The sequence below is a fragment of the Heteronotia binoei genome, chromosome 7 (assembly GCF_032191835.1).
Source record: "Heteronotia binoei isolate CCM8104 ecotype False Entrance Well chromosome 7, APGP_CSIRO_Hbin_v1, whole genome shotgun sequence".
Lineage (NCBI taxonomy): Eukaryota > Metazoa > Chordata > Lepidosauria > Squamata > Gekkonidae > Heteronotia > Heteronotia binoei.
The window spans coordinates 38,117,759-38,137,596 of record NC_083229.1 but is presented as its reverse complement, the minus strand read 5'-3'; the positions used below and the strand labels follow the sequence as shown (position 1 = coordinate 38,137,596).

The window sequence follows — 19,838 nt, the reverse complement described above, 5'->3', positions numbered from 1 at the left end:
GAACTTAACCACTACACCAAACTGGCTCTCTGAGTAAGCTGACTTGTAGACAGCTTATGAAGGGCAGTGAGAAAGGTTCAATCAATCTTCCAGTATAAAGAGACAAGTAGACACAATCCAAAGGTCTGAAATCCTTTTGAGACAGGTTCAATAGCAGACCACAGAGCTGATTTCATGACTCAGGAGGAACTATAAACATGGGAACATAAGAACAGCCCTGTTGGCTCAGACCAGTGGTTGATATCATTCAGCATACTGTTTCACACAGTGGCCAACCAGTTGCCCTGGAGGGCCAACAAACAGGGGTACAGGCCAATGCTGAGTTAAATAAACTAAAACTTGTGAAAAATCCTTTTAGCACTCTGGTTTTTGTGAAGTTATTGTGGATCCACCATTCTCGTTTTTTAACTCTACAGTCCTACATGTAGCATTGCTAATCGAAACCACTCCCAGCTTCTTATTAAGCCTAGAGAAGGAGATGACAGGCAAAATATAGGATGCCTGTTGTTACTCATCCTGTCTTTTATGCTTGAAGAGCAGGTTCTCCTAAACTTAATCCTTAGAGGCAGGCTTTATGTGTGTGTAATATATTGTGAACGTTTTTTCACAGAAAACCTACTGCTGAAATGATGTATATCTGTATACATCTTAAGTAACAGAGTCTGGATAAAAGTGAAAAAATATGGAAAACCTAAATGGTGCTTTGTGCATTTGCAAAGAGAGAGAGAGAGAGAACTGTAACTGGACCCATAACCATATATCTCCAGTCACAAAATCCAATGAAAAACTTGCCTGTATAAAGTGATGATGCTAATGATCTTTTCTCTAGATCGTCTTGTATCTTCAGGAGTACTCTTTCCTGATGGAGAGCTTCCAAGTACTTTGAATATGACCAGGAAAGTTGCTGAAAATTAAACAGCAAAAGAATTAGTCACTGTGTTCTGGGGGGTTTTTGGTAAGAAAGAGCCCACAGGAGGTTTTCCTAATAAACAATGGGTATTTTTACATTCAATTTGATCCAGTTTTAGAGTTTTCAAATCGCCTGCCACTGTTACGCTTTAATTATTTTCCTTTTGCATTTAAGCCTTTTCAATTTGGGGGGGAGGGTCTCTGATCAGAGAGCAGCCAGAATACCAATGCTTAGTTAAATGTATACGATTGCTTGGAAATCGTGTCAACACTGCAAAAACAATACAAATTTAAATTACTAGATGAGGCAAGCAATGATATGTAAAAATTTCAAGTACTGTCAGTTCTCATGCAAATTACTGCACCTTGTGGCTTTTGGAGGAGTTTTTTAAAACGCATGAAAACTTCTACAATACAAGTTTGAAACACCTGTAGAGAAAAGACCAGATCAAAACTAATGTTGAGAAAAACATTGCAGGAGCAGCTCCAAAACGCATCTCACCAAAACAAATGTAGATGCTTTGGGCAGCAACGATGTAAAACAGTTGTAAGAACATTAGGTAATGTAAAAGGTGAGTTTCCAATGCGGTGATAGAGAGTCACAAACTGTCAATGTAAAAGCACCCAATGTCAACATTTTCTCAATGGAAGCAGTCCTTTAAAAGAAAGGCCTTTACTTCTGAAGCTGCCAAAGAAAATAAGGTTATTACAATGCAGGGGTGGCCAAACTTGCTTAACATAACAGCCACATAGAATAAACATCAAATGTTTGAGAGCCGTGTGACATGGACAAATATCACACACACCGCACACCTTTATTTGAACTCTTAATACTTTCTTTGCCCTGAAAGATAAAATACATATGTATGAATTTTACAACATAACTATGCTAGAAGGAGACTTTTTAAAAAACAAAAGCTACAAATAAAGTCTCCATAAAACCAGCACAGGAAAAGGTTAGGGAATTATTTTTTAGTATCAGTGGAAGAAGGAAACACACATGTACCATATAAATCATTGACCACCATTGGATCACTATGCACCTCTCTTGCCTTGACACTAGGGTTAGTAAATACAGCTCCTACAAGAGCTATGAAACTAAGGGGGAATCCTCCACTGCCCTCTTTAATTCTGTCCCTCCATCCAGCGGCTCCCTCAGCTCTTGCACTCTCTTTCCCAGCTCTAGGTCTCCGGGCAGCCTCTGTGGTGAAGAAGAGCTTGCAAGCCTGCCTATTTCCCCCTCCTCCTCTGCTTCATGGACAGCAGAACTCGTTGACTCCCTATAGGGTCAGCACTAATCAGCTGACTGAGGTCCTTATGCTAAGCATGCTTACTTCAGAGTAAGCTTGCATTAAGTTCCTCCTTGACCTCTGGGAGCCACACAATATGTGTGCAAGAGCTGCATGTAGCTCCTGAGTCACAGTTTGACCACTACTGTTATGGTGGCTTCTCCACAGTGGGAGGCTCTTGTGGTTTCCCTGTTGCTGCCACTAGTACAGTGGAGAAACAACAGGATTTTCACGTAGCAAGTTTTCCACTATTTCCCCACTCCAGTCCCCCAGCAGTGGCCATCCCCCTCCCCTGGACATGGGGGTTTCTTCAATTGTTTTAAAAATTGGCAGCTGAACATCTTTATCAGCTGAACATCTTTATTATAGCAATGTGTGTAACAAGTTCTCTGAATTCTCAGCTCTCCTTTTTAAAAATAGAAAGTTTCTAGCCTCTTCCATTGCAGAGATATCTCTTTCCCCCTTGTATTTCTGCAACAGAAGCAGATAGAGACCAACTTCATACAAAATGAAAGCTAGTAAGTCAAAAATTTGTTACACATTTGTTATAACAGTACTTTACCACTTTTAAAACATTATGAGAAGACAAGAGTCACTGGAAAAGACAATCATGGTAGGAAAAGCTGAAGGCAACAGTAAAAGAGGAAGACTCAACATGAGATAGATTGATTCAATGAAGGAAGTCACAGCCCTCTGTTTGCAAGACCTGAGCACGACTGTTAATGATAAGACATTTTTGAGGTCATTAATGTAGAGGGTCGCCATAAATCAGAAGCGACTTGATGGTACTTAACATACACATTATACAACTCTGTTTAGGATTGTACTGTCAGCTTTCATTTCAATTGCCTGCATTGCAGAACTGAAATTTATTACATCCTAAATAGTCCATAATCTGGTCTAGGCAATTGTATCACTTCACTGATAAGAACAAAGAGAGGAGTTAAATACATGTGCATGGTTGCGTGCATGGAAACCTGGTTTGTACCAGTGCTGGTTTGGGGAACACTGGCACAGCAGCATCAAGGAAGACGGTCTCTTGCTTGTTATAGAAACCGTCATTTTTATATGGTCAGTGCTTGATTATTCACCTGTCGGCCGTATCCTGTAAAGCTTGGTGTAGATGAAAGATCACTTTTATCTGCTTTACCCTCAGGAGTGGAAAGTGACTTCACAGGTGTGATAGATCTCCTCCTTTGTATCTAACAGTAAAAAATAAAATTTTGATTATATGCTGCTCAAGGTTGCTTGAAAATAAAGGAAAGAAAATGCCAGACATTTCTGAGGACTAGGGTTGCCAAGTCCAATTCAAGAAATATCTGGGGACTTTGGGGGTGGAGCCAGGAGACATTGGGGCGGAGCCAGGAACAAGGATGTGACAACCATAATTGAACTCCAAGGGAGTTCTGGCCATCACATTTAAAGGGACATTACACCTTTTTAAATGTCTTCCTTCCATAGGAAATAATGAAAGATGCGGCATCTTCTTTTGGGGCTCATAGAATTGGACCCCCTGGTCCAATCGTTTTGAAACTTGGGGGGTACTTTGGGGAGAGGCACTAGATACTGTACTGAAAATTTGGTGCTCCTACCTAAAAAAACAGCTCCCCCCAGAGCCTTCGAAACCTCCAGATCAATTCCCCATTATACCCTATGAGAATCAATCTCCACATAGGGAATAATGAAGTGCTCAGCAGACGTTTCCCTCCCACCTCGTTTTGGTGACTCTGAAGTGAGGGATTGGCCTCTCTACTCATGAGTTGCTGCTAACTTCTTCAAAGTAACACAAACACCCCATTCCAAGAGGAAGCCTTTCAATGGGAGACTGAAGCCTCCGGAGGTGGGAAGGCACATGGCATCTGGGGGTAGGGCTTCCCCCCCCACCGGCCAGCTGACTGGGGGCGGGAAGGAGCCTGGGAAAGCAGAAGAACCCCCGCTGGGACCTAGGGATTGGCAAGCCTACTGAGGACCTTTGCTCTGTCACTTCATGCTTCTTTCATCAAAGGTCAGTCAAGGGCAATGCCTCAATAATACCATCTGAAGCCCTTGGAGGCATCTGGGATGGCTACAGAGGCCACTGCCCCTAAGCCATGGAACTCATAGCCCTGAAAATTACCGAAATCTAGGATCCAGCTCGTGTAATTTTTCTAAAAACCTACAAAACAACACTGGAAATGACTGCACTTGTGTTTGAGGAGAGACTGGAAATTACATCTACACAAAGTAAGCAGGCTTCATAAGCAGCAGAAGGTGCATCCTCAGAGCCTGTTCCACTCTGCCCTGCAGCTGCTTAGGAAAGAGAAAGAGGCACAAGCCTTCCTTCTTTTGCCCTTGAAAGTACCGTGTGGGCTGGAGCGGGGAGATGGGGGAGGGATTTGCTGCTCAGAATGGCTGAGCAAAGTGAGCTGTGCCAACATCTCAGTCAACACAATTAATTTCCCCAACCTGCGTAGCTTGGCAACTGCTGTCTGCTCTCAGGAATATTCCTCAGAGCCTGAATGTTCATCTGCTGCCCAGTGCCAAATCACACTGGGAGGGCAATAGGGTTACCAGCTCTGGGTTGAGAAATACTCTGGGTTGAGACTGGGAGCGGGGAGGGGATGGAGTACAGGAAGGGCAGGGACTTCAGTGGGGTATAAAGCCCCAGAGTTCACCTTCCAAAGCAGCCATTTTCTCCTGCTGAACTAATCTCTGTGGCCTTAAGATCAGTTGTAATCCTAGAAGATCTACAGACACAACCTGGAGGTGGCAACTCTAGAGGAAAGGTGGGAGGGGGAAGCAGGAGTGGAGGCCACTTCTGCCCCTCCCCCATATTTCCCTGCAAGGGCATGTAATCTCTAATTAGCTATCATATTACCTTTTCATCCTTCTGAGGGGTTCAAGGTGGCCTACGTCCTTCCAAGGGGTTCAAGGTGGCCTACAGGAGTCTTCCCTGACTACTTTCTCCTCAAAGCAGGGCGGGGGGGCTAGGCAGGAAAAGAGTGAGTGACCCAAGGCCATTCAGGAAGCTTTCTGGGAATTAGAAGCTGGATCTCCCTGGTCCTAATCCAGCGCTCCATCTACTACACACCAGGTCTATGCTGCCCCCCATCCCAAGTTGAGCTTGCAGCCTATGGAACACTCCCTTCATTAACAGATAGACAAATTACTGGACCCATAAACATAAGGAATCAACTTTCTGCAAGTACAGAACTCCTTTTTCTTTGGAGACCCATCAAAGCTAAAGCATTCCTGGAAGATGTTTCTCCCTTGGGGGGTTCTTTGTGTACGCTTTAGCCTGCATGCTAGATTTCATCAACATTTCCATGTATGTTTTATATTACAGCATTGTTATCTGCCACAAGCTTTTAGGGAGCTGAAATCAAACGTAATAAATGAAACAGGATTGTTCTGGCTTCAGTGGCCCCGGCAGAATTCAGATCAGATTCCTATCAGAGGTTCCTATTTTGTTTGTGTGGCTGCTGTCCTTTGCTCACCTTCTCTACCTCCTCTGCTCTTGCTTTTTTCTGCTTCTCTAGGTTCCTTCCTCTTTGGCTTTCCAAAAGAGCCAAAATGTCTTCATCCGTCAAATTACTTCGGAACTCGCAAAATTTTGGCCAAAATTTAAACAGAAGAGCGAAAATAGTCATCTGGAGCAGAAGGAAGAAGAAAGGAAGTGTCACATGCAATGTTGCATGGAAACAAAACAAGACTGGCGACTATCAGAGTGTTTGGCCATCATAATGCAGCAAACATTTATTTTCTCATGTGTAGCACCAGCCATCCCCTGCACTGTCTTCTAGCAGCTTAGTCCAGACTTGCACATGCTTCTCATCAGCATGTGTTTATTGCTGATGAGAAATCTGCCCAAACCACACTTTCAAATCCCTTCCTCCTTTTTTTAAAAAACAAAACCCACAATATTTCCCTAAATAATTTCTTGCATTAATAAAAACACAGAATTGGTCTTTATAAAACCCCTTTTCCCCTTAAGTAAATACACATCAGGATTTTGGGGAGGGGCTATGGCTCAGTAGTAGAGTATCTGCTTTGAGTGCAGAAGGTCCCAGGCCAAATCCCTGCCATCTCCAGTTAAAAGGACCAGTTAGAAGGTGATGTGAAAGATCTCTGCCTGAGACCCTGGAAAGCAGCTGCCACCCCAAGCAGACAATATTGGCCTTGATGGACCAAGAGTCTGATTCAGTACAAGTCATGATCATGTGCTTGTTCCTTCATTGTTATCCAATACATTCCATTTACAAAGATGATAGGATTTGTTTTGAAACCCTTTGGGATTTTTTGCCTCTGGACAAGCTTCTAAACAATATAACAATTGGGAGAGGGTAAATTTTAAGAGATACAATCTCTTGCAGTGTCTGCTTTGAACTAGAAGAAGAACAACCCTTTCTAAAGCAATGGCAGAGAGTCAAATGATGTTCATGTTGGATCTCCAGTGAGGCCATAAATCTCATCTCATGCAAAGTTCTAAAGAAACGTTTAGAGCCAATCTCCACTCTACAGTTCTGATAACCATTATGAGGCAAATGTAGCCAGATCAGTGTTCACGTCACCTGTGTTTATAGGGCAAGAGAAAAATTTCTGGGGCTACCCAGTTTGCCACAGCACTACTTCTCTTTCTCTTCCCACTCCTATGCCTCCCAAAACCTGAAACATTCCAGAAATTCTGGGGGATAAATTGTTACTCCTGTGATTACAGGAGTGTTTTGGATAGTTTTGGATAGCTCTAAGCTGACACAAAGCAGCTAACCTTTGGTCTACTTTCAGCTCAGGAATATCCAAATGCACACCCATAGTCTAAGTAGACCAGGGGTGGGGAATCCTTTTTCTGCCAAGGGTCATACGGATATTTATAACATCATTCGCAGGCCATAAAAATTATCAACTTAAAAAACAGTGCTCCACTGAGAGAGAATGATTCAGGCCAGTAAAATTAATGCAAATAATTGTTTTTCTATTTGAAGTCATGTGGGGAGAGCCTAATCTGGCACACACACACACACGGCCTGCTGCCCTAGGCAAATGCCCCCCATCCCAAGCCCAGAAAAAGCCCAGCAGGAACTCAGTAGCATATTAGCATTTTAGGTCACACATTCATTAGCATATTAGGCCACACCACCTGGGATAATCAAGTGCAAACGGTGACAGTAATTTTTCCAGGCCCTGCAGCAATTCTGGCCGGCCGGTCAGGCTCCAGGGAGGCTGTCGCACAGTACATCTGGGCCCTGTGATCCCTGCTTGGCCTTGGCGAGGCTGCTGCACACTGTGGCTGGGCCCCACAATCCTCGCTGACCAGCCAGGCCCCAGAGAGGCTGCCACATGGCTCGGTTCGGCCCAGCAATCCCCAAGGGCCACACCAAGTGACCTCGAGGGCCACATATGGCCCTCAGGATGGAGGTTCCCCACCCCTGAAGCAGACAATACGGACCTTGATGGACAAATGGTCTGATTCAGTATATGGGAACTCCATGTGTCTTTCAAAGGAATCAGAATGAAATGAGTTCTGGTGCACTGAATCAAATGGGTACTTCTCAAATTGCACAATTAATTCATATTAAGCAGAGCGGCCATGAGATCCAGTGGATGGGAGAATGCCATGTTCCCTTGAACTTCTCCAGCAACCATCAGGCCGCAAGTTTAGGTCCATTACACTTTTGAAGCAATGCAGCAAATATTTTACAGTCAGTGTCCTTCTTTATATTACAAGATTATAGGCAGCTGTGTCAGTCCATTAGAAAAATCTCCACAAATCACAGTAGCACATATTTTTAGTAGGACCAACCAAAATGTCACAAAACGGTAGGCAGTGCAGTTCCTTCAGAATCCTTCATAGAGGCTGGATGTTCAGTAAAAATTAGCAAGAAATGGGAGGAAGACTGAAAAGGTGTTTCATGGCCTGGTGGAGAAGCCACTGGTCTGTAGCTCACCATAATGATGTAAGGGCACTTTAAATATGGGATACTGAGGGGAAAATGCTTGTGAATATGCTCAGTGGTTTGTGTGTGAATTCATTGTTGAGGAGACATTTTAATCCAGACCCCCTGGACCCAAATCACGGTCCTCTCCACTACCTATGCTGGCCCTACTAAGTGCTACGCTTACACACTAAAGGGCATTTGTTAGCTAGTGTTGTCAAACTTATATAACTCATGCCCACCAACTTTATGAAAGCTAGGAAGAAAGCCCCTTATTTCATATCAGCACCATTCTCTTTTACAAGGAATAAGTGATCCTGTATGAAGGAAAAGAAAAAAACAGGAGAAAATATACTATGTCTGACACTCCAAAAGCTGAAGAGGAATCTTTTAAAAGTCAAGGTGAGGTGATTCATAATCCTCCAGCCTGAGAGACTTGTTTTACTTTACAGGCAATCATCCATAAGACTGGAATGGCTACCTTTTGTATAAAAAAAGAACACATGCACAGTAGAGTCAAGGAGATATGTAATGCAAGAAAGACAGGGTAAAATGTAATTATGTAAACTTCAGAAAAAATACAGAAATTGCTCAGTAGTTATGTTAAGCTAGTTTACCCTTGTAATCAATTAGGAGTCCCAAATTTTGCTAAAGAAACTGACACCTATAGTGACCAAGTTCAGCACTGGGTGATGGGAAAAGAGTATAAAACTTCATAACAAATTCTAATTCAGCACTTTCATGATGGTTTCTCCCTCTGAAGATCTTTTACAAGGAAAAATGTGGCTTAAATCAGGGGTGTCAAACATCTGGCCTGGGGGCCAAATCAGGCCCTCAAAGGGTTCCTATCAGGCCCCCGAGCAATTGGCTGTCATCTGCTTCCTTCTCCCTCTCTCTTGTTTCTTTCTGCATCATAGTTTGCTTTGCCAGGTTTGCTCAATCACACAGGAGCTACAGAGTAAAACCTTTGTTTTCTCCATTGGCTGAGGCTCCTTCTTTGGGGAGGGAGGAGGAGGAAGGCAGAGCTTGCTTTGTTAGGTTCTTTCAATTGCACATTGGAGCTACTGAGCCAAGCCTCTCTTCCTTCTATTGGCTGAGGCTCCTCCCCCTTTGGTCCTATGGGGAAGGAAGGAAAGAGCCAGAGCTTCCTTTGCCCAGTTCTTTGGATTCCATGGGAGAAATATAAAGAAAACACCTTTAAGTTGAATGAGTGCTAATATTTTAAGCATGTTTTTCAGTTTTTTTTAAAAAAATCTTTAATTGTCTGTGTCCTTTATAAAGTTTCTATCTCTGCTGCCTAATTTTAAATGGGAGCACACACAGCCTGGCCCGGCCCAACATGGCCCAGCCCTCCAAGGTCTCATTTATGTCAGATCCGGCCCTCATAACAAATGAGTTTGATACCACTGGCTTAAATTAACAACAGAATCTCTTGGAAGACTGAAATTTTCACTGAACACTGCAAATTTTAATGTCAGATTTGTGTCAATTTCTTGTTTTGTCCAGAGATCAACTGGGTTGACCTAAGTAGAGAGAAAAAAAGGTATTGCTAAGCTTTTAATGGCATGTATCACATTAGAGAATGGGCAAGTCGATGAACCCAAAATCTTCTAGCTGATACTAGGTCCTGCAGTTACCATAGGATGGCCTGAGTATAAACTGGATTTCCATTCCAAGTGCAGCTTTTTGTCTCCGTTAGAGGACTAGTGTAGAGGGTCTCCTGACTTTCTGGAACAGCTTCTCAAGATCAAAGGGGTGGGAAGGTGAGAGCCTGAAATCCCAGAGCACAGGCAGGTCATCTGACACACAGGTGAGAAATCTGCACATGGCTCTTAAGATCCAATTCTTCATGTTCAAATTAGTTACTTTTTACAATTTAGAATCTGGCCTTGGCCAATCCAAGACTTAATGCAACTTTGCAACCACATAACTGCATGCATCTTACCCTACAACTCCAGTGTTTTTTTCTTTCTAATACTCAGGCTCATGACCTCCCTACCAAAATGAATGTGTGCATTCTTGTACCTGTGCTTCTCTGAATACATAAGGACCCAGCTCTTTCCTCTGCTCAATAATCTTCTGGGCCTGTTCTTTGGGAATGTCAATCTGCAGAGCCGGTGGAATGGAGGAATGAATGAAGCAGTTGATGATGGCTGTGATCTTATTTTGGAGCATGGCATCATCACAATGGGAATGGCACATGTCCTGAAAAGAGGAAAGTACAATACATAGGGAATTCATGCATAATATAATCAACATGCAGAGAAGGAAGCTCTTATCCTCTGCCTTCTATAAAAAAAGAGATGGCATTCAACAAAGTGGGCTCTGGCATTCAAAAGTATCACTGCTTTTTAAGATGTCAGAAGACCGCTCTGAATTAGACTTTATTATAGCTTCTGTTCAGCCTTCAACCTTTTAGAACTTGTCAAGATATACAGCTTAACCGTATTTTGTGCCTTAATGTTGACTATCAAGCATCATCACATATCTACCAGGAGATAATAAATTGTCCCATATGGGAGGAGGAGGAGGAGGAGAAGAAAAAAAAGAAGAATCTCCACTGGATCCAAGCCACTGTGTAGTACCAACAGATAAATTCTCCTTTCACAGTGCCCATCTATGACTATGCTGCTGAATGAACACAGGACTTGATGACACAAGGAATTCATAGTAGTATTGAGGGATGTAGTATTATCTCCCCTTTCTATGTTCTCTAATTTCTGCAAAGCACATGACTGTTACCCAATCTAATGCAGTGGCTCTGGAACACAAGCAAGGAGCATCAACGAGCACATGGACTTTCATACAACATTCATTTCAATACTGACAAATACTCTATACACACAATTTCATGCATGGCACATTCTCCAGTAGTGAAGGAAGCATGGCAAGCTATTTCAAGTGTTCACCAGAAGCTTGCATAGTTGTGGATCGTGGCCACGAGACCAACTGCATGTGTGGCCACTGTTACTTAGCAGTAAGGGAGATTCTTGAGATACATTCAAGGACCTCATACTTAGTATTTTTCAAGCCTCAGAATTCCATAGCTTGCTTGTAAACTGATGCTGAGCAAGTGATCTCTTAACGAGAAATATTTGTGGTCAGCAAATATGGGCTCCTTGTTCAATACAGCTGGCTGGCCCTCATTAGGAACCACACAATTTGTCATTGCAGAAGAATACAAGATCTTTGGCACAGTTGTGCAAGTCTTATGGATGTAAGGCGATTTCCATGCACAAGTTGCGAACATTAGCCGCAGGCCTCTGGCTTGCACAAACATTCTTCCTCAGCTCTGCTTGAGGAACCATCTTCATGGAGAAAAGGGAATGAAGCTTCCTAGCAGGCTGTATTTGCATCACTTTCAGCTTAAATACAGCCGTGGGTAGATTATTTATTTATTTATGCAATTACATTTTTAAACTGCCCTCTCCTATAAAAAGGGCTCAGAGAAGCGTACCTCAAAGCCATTTACAAGTTCACAATTTCCAAGAACATAGTTTAACTTACAGCTTAAATCAACAATATATGTAACCAGGGCCTGCAGAATTTCATTTGCATATTAGGCCACATCCCCTGATGCCAAGTCAGCCGGAACTGCATTCCTGTGTGTTCCTGCTTTTAAAAAGCCCTGTATGTAACCAATAAAGGTAAAGGTAGTCCCCTGTGCAGGCACCAGTCATTTCTGGTGATGTCGCATCACGTTTTCACGGCAGACTTTTTATGGGGTGGTTTGCCACTGCCTTCCCCAGTCATCTACACTTCCCCCCCAGAAAGCTGAATACTCATTTTACCGACCTCGGAAGGATGGAAGGCTGAGTCAACCTTGAGCCGGCTACCTGAACCCAGCTTCCTCCGGGATCGAACTCAGGTCATGAGCAGAGAGCTCAGACTACAGTACTGCAACTTACCACTCTGCGCCATGGGCCTCCAATAGATGGTGATAAACTGCCCAAAATATGCCACTGCCCAGTGAATGAGAGACCAGGGGAGAGACAAGAGTGCCAGCTTGATGGAGCCATTGCTGCCCTCAGCCAAATGCCTGGCAGAACATCTCTGCTTTACAAGCCCTGCAGAACTGCATTATGTCTTGCAGGGCATGAACATTATTCGGCAGAGTTTCACCAGGCTGGTTGAGGACAGCCAGATACCTCTCAGGCTGGGGACAGTAACCGCTCACACGCTCAGACTCCAGTGGACATATCAGATTTCTCAAACATAAGAGCCTAACACTTGGACACACAGGTAAACAACTGCACTAGCAAGAATCATAGCATCACAGTGGAGGATGGAGACTGTGTGGGGAAAAACAGAAGCTGAGCAAAGCACACCAAAGTGCTGTTATGATGGTAGCAGAAAAAATACGGCAGCTCTGTTATGATCATTGTGGAGCTGTGACCTGCCTGCAGAGAAGACATAAGCTGCTGTGTACAAGCTTTGCTAAAGCAGCCTAGTCAATGGCAAAAAGAAGAAATAAAGCAGGAAGTAAGGAATATAATTATATTTCCATAAGACCCCATCTGCCCTCTAAAATCAGGAGTCTCTTTGTTTAAGCATCTTCCTCCCTGAAAAGACTAGCAGGGATGCAAAGAACAACTTTCTGAATCACTAACCTGATTCTGTGGAACTCTCCTCCTTGGGAGATTGCTGTTATCCCTGGACTGTGAGAGACAATGTACATTTCCTGTAGAAGACTTTAAAAAAAACTGCAGTGGTTTCTTCTCTTCAAGTTTGATTTTGAACATATGAACATATGAAGCTGCTTTATACTGAATCAGACCCTTGGTCCATCAAAGTCAGTATTGTCTACTCAGACTGGCAGCGGCTCTCCAGGGTCTCAAGCTGAGGTTTTTCACGCCTACTTCCCTGGACCCTTTTTAGTTGTAGATGCCGGGGATTGAACCTGGGACCTTCTGCTTACCAAGCAGATGCTCTACCACTGAGCCACCACTGGTCCCTCCCAGTCATATGTCATTTTATATATAGTTTGTGTTTGAATTTTATAGAATTTATCTGATGGTCAAATTCAACATGGAGTTAGGACACTTAAGCTGATTTTATTACAGTTGGCTGTTCAGCACACCTAACTAGCTGTTGAGTTGTGACCTGTAATTGTTTATTTCATTTTATACTCTGCCTTTCTCAGCAGCTTATGTTATTCTCTGCCCCTTCATTTTATCCTCACAACAACTCCGAAAGGTAGGTTAGGCTGAGAGTGTGTAACTGGTTCAAGGTCACCCAGTGAGTTCCCATGGCACAGTGGAGATTTGAATCTGGGGGTGTGTTCACACTACATTATCTAATGCGTTTTACATTCAGATTTTTGCTATTCTTACACAGTAAAAATCCGGATGTAAAATGCATTAGTTAGTGTAGTGTGAATGCACCTTAGGTCTCCAAGATGCTAGACCCAGCATGCCAGTTCTAGTACATGTTCAGGTAAGTAACAAAACAAGTTTAGTGCTAGTTAGCTATCCTTTTCTCAAATAGAATAGATACTGTTATTTTAGTTCCTGTTCTCCCATCCTGCTGTAGATTAGGCTCAGAGCACAGAGTGAGCTATCTGGCTGAAATGTACATCACGCACCAGATAAAATACCATAGACTCATCAGCAAATACAACCGGCAAGGTTATTCATTTCAGTGGTCAAAAGCAGGTAAAATGTGCTCAACCTCCTAACCCTGGTTATAAGCATGGCATGGGTTTGCAGCCCTCTCTCCTCTCTTATATAGCTCCCTAGTTCTCATCATTTGGTTTAACCATGGCATGCCATTGCAGATACTTTGGTTAATGCTAACCAGGATTGAAACCAGATCTTGAATTGTGTATGACTAGAGTTTTAGACCAGGTCTTCAATTGTGCTAAAACTCTAGTTATGGGGTCAATCCAGTTCAGTGCTTAATCATGACTAGCACCAATGTAATTATAATCCGCCAGAAGGTTATGAGTTCAGGAATTCTGCACAGAGCCAAGATTCCTGAATCTTGTTAAATATCTACTCTTGGTGTGGCTTATCAAAGATACAGCAGATAGCCTTGGTCCGAATATCACATTGAATCTGGCAATCTTGCAGTGTGCTTTCTAAGCACTGGGTCCAGAGCAGAGGCCCTCTATCTTATCCTTCACCCTAACGTGGAGATCTACTTACTCCAATAAGCCCACCATTCCTCCACTTCTCCTTCCTCTAGGATCCCAAAGGTCTGCAGTCATTCTAGAAAGAAGTGTCACAGTCTGTGAGAGGCCATATCATTTCTGGACTTGGATAGTTGCTGTACCTTGTATTTCTGCACCTCCTGCCAGAAGAGCACTCCATTCTCCAGTAAATCTCCTTTCAAAGACACGAAGCGTCGGAACTGAAAGGCCGTGATTGGATTCAACAAGGCTTTGCGGAAAGTAATTACTTCCCTAGATGAAATAACCCACTTATTGTCCAAATGCTGTCAAAAAAAGAGGGGAGGAAGAAGAAAGCACACTGAGTAAACTGCATTTCCAAAAGCAATAACAAAAGCATGTTAGGCTGAACTGTCTGATGCTTATCTTTGCACTGACCCCAACTTTCAGTAGTTTATTACGTGGACACAATAGAACTTGGCAGCCATTTTCTCTCTCCCACTCTCCTGTTTGATTTGGGCAACATTCCTTTGGAAGGGACAAAGGGGAAAAGGAAATAACTAACAATGATTTAGAACATATGACTCCGTAGAATAAGTATGGAAACAGCCATTACTGTTGATTATGGCAAGAGAGTTCTTGGTGTGTGTGTGTGTGGGGGGGTGATTGGAACAATAGGGAAAGAAGATCAGCTTAAGATTTTGTAAAACAAACAACAGAAAGGAAGGGACAGACAAGCTTAGAAATCTAAAACTCCCTTTGACAGCAGTCTTGCTAACAAGAGCCACTTTGAAATCCATTGCCATGATCATCAACAGAAGCTGAAAAGTTTGTTGTTTCTGGAACAAAGTTTTGCCAACAATAAAAAGTGGTTTCATGCCATCAAAGCATGTAGGAGATCCTCAAGCTGAGAAAAGGGCAGTGTGGAAGGCAGGTGAGAATGAGTAGAAAGAACAAAAGGTAAGGAAAAGAAATTAAGTATGGAAGGCAGTGCATTCTATTAATGTGGCTCTATGATACCTTGGAATTAGAAGGCCAAAAAGCTTTGAGTTTTGCATGCTCTCTTTAACAAGATAGATTTCATTCCTCAACTCTGTACTCTTCACAACACTGTCCTGTAATAAATCATTTAATTCCTATCAAAGAAGTCCCTGAGTGTGCCTTCTTTCTGGTCAAGTATCTGACTAAATAGAATGCAAATCCTAAGAGTCCAGTGAAATATGTCAGCTTTGGGGGCCAGACCATCAGAAGTTCTTTGCATTGTGAAATTCAAGAGATAGGTCATACTATAATATTCCCCACTGCTATGTATGGGCATGAAAGTTGGACAATGAAGAAAGTTGACAGGAAGAAGGCTGATTCATTGGAAATGTGATGTTGGACCACCAAAAAAAGACAAATAAGCAGGTTCTAAATCAAATCAAGCCTGAACTCCTCCTAGAAACTAAAATTGTTATTATACTTTGATCACATTATGAGAAGACAGGACTCAATGGAAAAGGCAATAACTAGGAAAAGTTGAAGGCAGCAGGAAAAGAGGAAGCCCCAACATGAGGTGGATTATTGAACCAATAAAGGAAGCCACGGCCTTCCGTTCAAAAGACTGTTAACAATAGGACATGTTGGAGGTTATTAATTCCTAGGGTCGTTGTAAGTCAGAAGCAACCCGATAGCAGTTAACACATCATCAGCAATTCCTTGCACTGTAAAATGCAGAGATGAATCTCAGCCTTTGAACATCTACCTAAACACCTGTTTTGTAAGCCACTTTGAGTCACAGTGAGAAAGCTGGGCTATAATTGAAGATGATAATAACAACAATATCAATAACACACAGCTACCTTCCTTCAGCTACCTGTAGAAAATCTTTAAGATAAGAAGTTGTTACAGGAATAGACTCAGTTGTTTTCATAACTGCTTTCATCTTCCACAAGAAATGTCTGAAGCCAAAATGTTTCAATAGCAGTAGTAGCTGTTGTTTTTACAAACATCACACCTGCTGATACATCTTGTGGGACTGACAATTGGGTAGCACCAAATAAAATGACAGGATAATGCCAAACAAGCAAAGATAATGGAAGATCATGGAATGTTGGATTTGTTGTTACCCACCCTGACCCCACTTGTGGGGAAGGTGTGTTAGAAACTGAATGAATGAATGAATAAATACATAAATAACAGTTGCAAAGAAACAAATATAGATGGAGCAGGAACATCATTTGTTTCATAGACCTGTGGTCTGGGTTTCGCTCACTCTTTCTGCTTCTACACTTTAAGAAAATATTAGATCAATATTACGTAATATGGTAGAGTTCCATCTTTACTCTAGAGAAGGTCTTTATGGAACTTTCGTTCTTGCCCTCCTTTTTAATGTGCAAATGTATGTGATATCTGCATCTGGAGCACCTCCACCTTACACAGAAGAGACGTGTAGATTTCCACTTTGCACCCCAAAAACAATACCTGCATATAATTTGTGCCTCCTATTTTGGCATTTCCAGCAATAGGCAAAAGGGCTCCCTGTTTCCCCTCTCCTATCCCAGATCTCTGAGCTGGATAAGTTTTTTCCTAGAACTTCCTCTGAAAAAGCTCAAGTCATTGGATTGAGTTCTATGGTGCTGCTGGGTGGGAGGCCATTTCCTACAATCATCCCACAAGACACTGGAAGAGCTGAGCAGAGCGCTGAAACTCATGCAAGTCCTGATCTCTGGCTTTTGAGACTACATCACTTATATCTGTAGCAGATGCTGCATTTTATTTTAGCACATCTATCACACATATATACAGTAAAAGTTTTATTATCGGGCACTTGAGGGGAATGTGGTTTGCCAGCTTATCAAAAGTGCTGGATTCTTATGATTACTGCTCTGTCCTTGCTCCTACCCAAAGGTCCAGACACCAAACCCCACCCTACTGAAAATACCATACCAATAGCTCCCATAGCTTCCCCTTCCTCCCAAGCCACAGAGCTATCCTTCATAACAGATAGACAAGCAGATCAGGTGCCTGGGAGTCCCTCGTACAGAGTTTACTCCCAAAAGCTTTGGCAGGCTGATAGGAAAAGAGATGCCCAAGGACGACATCAGCTAGCAACACTAGTTATCAAAAGTTCAGCAGTGACCAAAGGCATCAAGCTGGCCAGGTGGCAGAGTGGGGTGCATGCACACATCTGAAGTTACAGGAGTCTGGTGGCTGAGGGGGAGAAGCTTGCCCTCTGGATGATGCCAGTTAACTGAGCATTCTGGGTAATCAAGTGGTAGATAACAAATACACAACAGACACAGCAGTGCACAGGGCAGATTGATTCCTTTACCTGTTCTGCCGCCGTTTACCATACTGCTGAAAAAATGAAAAGTACAGGAGTTGTGAAACAGAAAGTGAGTGGGTGAATTTTAGAACCTTTATATATCAAATATTATGCAGATTCATAAATGGATGTTCCGGGTGTGAGGGATGGACCATTTGTGTTTATGCTAAAGGAAGTGAACAGAGAGTGTGAGAATAAGAGATTTCCTTGCATGGGGGCAGAATTTAGCAGATGAAGCCTTCCCCCATGTATGCATCTGAATCCTGGGGAAAGCCACTTAAATGTCCTCTTGTTGTCACACCATGGTTGAATCTACTAAGATTATATGTGTCACATCATGACAGAAGGCATGGAAATTATTCCAGTATGATGTTTCAGCAATCCCATATATCTGTATCCATAAGCAGCTCCTGCGGGAATAGTTTTGGTTTGAGAAAATCATGCAGAGAAGGCAAATCCCCACCAGCATAGTTCCAATAAGAACTGGGACCTACAGGGCCAACAGCTGCATTTAAAAACAACAACAGGGGATCCAATCATGAAACTCCCAGCTTCTCGTTTCCTTCCTCTCTCCCAAGACCTAGAAGTACACTAACTGTGTGTGTTCAGTAGAACAAAGTTTGAGTTCAGTGGCAGCTTTAAGACCAACAAAGTTTTATTCTGGGTATAAGCTTTTGTGTGCATGCACACTTCTTCAGATTTGTGCATGCTTATACCCAGAATAAAACTTTGTTGGTCTTACAGGGGCCAACTGGACTCAATCTTTGTTCAGTTGCTTCAGACCAACAAGGCTACCTACGGCTACCTGTGTGTAGGAAAGGAAATGTCTGTTATCTTGTGGGTGAAGTCCACATATGTCAAGAAATTACTTCTCAGCTCAGTCATCTTGGCCTCCACAAGAAGCAGAGCTGCTGCAGATAGGATAGGGCTTGCTCAGATCATCCTGGGTGAGGTCACACGTTACATTAAAAGCGGGTGTGTAGTGCTCAAATTTGAACCGCGGAATATTGATTCGATGCAGGGCCGATCAGACCGGGGGGGAGGGAGTTTCCAGAATTAACGTTGCCGATTCAAACCAGGGAATTGCCAGGAACTACTTTCCTAGAAATTGGCAGTGACGATGATATCTGGAAATCCTCCACATTGAAAAAAAATATTTTTTTCCTGTTCTGAATAGTGGGATAATGTTCCCCTCCCCCTCCAATCCTGTGTTGATCGGAGAAGCAGAAGCATCACCTCAGATTCCCGGATGATCTGGCAATGCGCATGTCTGCTGGGGCTTTTTTTAAAAAAAAAAGGTGGGAGGGGCGGTAAACATTCCAAGGGGCAGTATCACGCATGAGCTGTCCAAACAGGAAAAAACCGATCGTGGCCCGCTTCTGTGAAAAAGGGCCGGACTTTCTGCGCTATCAAATTAACGCGGCATTGATCCGCAGCAAGCCAGGATGACCCCGGATGACACTCGATTGCCAGATGTGGATGTCTGGATGAACATATTTAATCCGTCAGCGAGATGGAGCTGTGTCGCTACTAATGGTACGTCTGAACGCACGCCCTGACCACTTTATAGCTTGGACATACCTTATTTGTCCACTCTTCTAGCCTTGTTTCCTTTCAACCTTTCCCTTTGCTGCTTCTACTGAAGTTGTATCTTCGTCTGCCCTTGCCTATCTCTCCAACTCTCATCTGACAAATCATTCTCATCTCAGCTGGCTTCTGGTCCTAACAAACCAGCAATATGGAGCACAGACATTTGTTCCCCCATGCCAATATTTCTCAAACCTGGCATAAATGTATACAACGTGTCTTATAAAGAGTGTACTGTTCTTTGAGAATGGAACAAGACAGACAAAAAAAAAACCCTCCCGCAATGTCATGCTACAAAGATGTTTAGCAGTCGATACGATCTTCACATTAGAACACAGCACTAAATGAAACAGATACTGTGAGATACGATGAAGCCTGCCCATTTTGCTGCATAGTACAGATTCTTTTGGGGTGACTGAGTTTAATCTGCACTCCGTAATAAATTATCTTCCAGATGCTGGGGTGAACAGCTTGTCCCAATGAGTCTACTCAATGCAAAGTACAGCTAAATGTGCAATATGGATATCGCATTCAGCCTTAACTTTACAGCAGCAGTGAGCAATTAAATTTCATGAAAGGCTGAAGCTGTGACAATCTTGGCTGCGCGGCCTGGAGCCCAGCTGCTTTCTTGCCCATGGAAGAACTCTCAGATACATAACACTGCCACATGGTTGGTAGTGCAGGGCATACAAAAAGGCACCCTGGGTCCAAACCTGGCATGCTAG

At 43.0% G+C, this 19,838-nt stretch overlaps 1 protein-coding gene across 1 annotated transcript in view; it reads right to left on the bottom strand.

The window, feature by feature from the left end:
- Positions 1–691: 691 nt before the first annotated feature.
- RGS22 (regulator of G protein signaling 22) overlaps positions 692–19,838 on the bottom strand; it is an 80,837-nt gene continuing 61,690 nt past the window's right edge. The window contains exons 22-26 of the mRNA XM_060244327.1: positions 14,384–14,545; positions 10,136–10,315; positions 5,675–5,827; positions 3,290–3,400; positions 692–904 (exon numbers count right to left, since the gene is read on the bottom strand). Of these exons, the coding sequence (XP_060100310.1) occupies positions 692–904; positions 3,290–3,400; positions 5,675–5,827; positions 10,136–10,315; positions 14,384–14,545 (819 nt within the window). The remainder of the gene's footprint in view (positions 905–3,289; positions 3,401–5,674; positions 5,828–10,135; positions 10,316–14,383; positions 14,546–19,838) is intronic.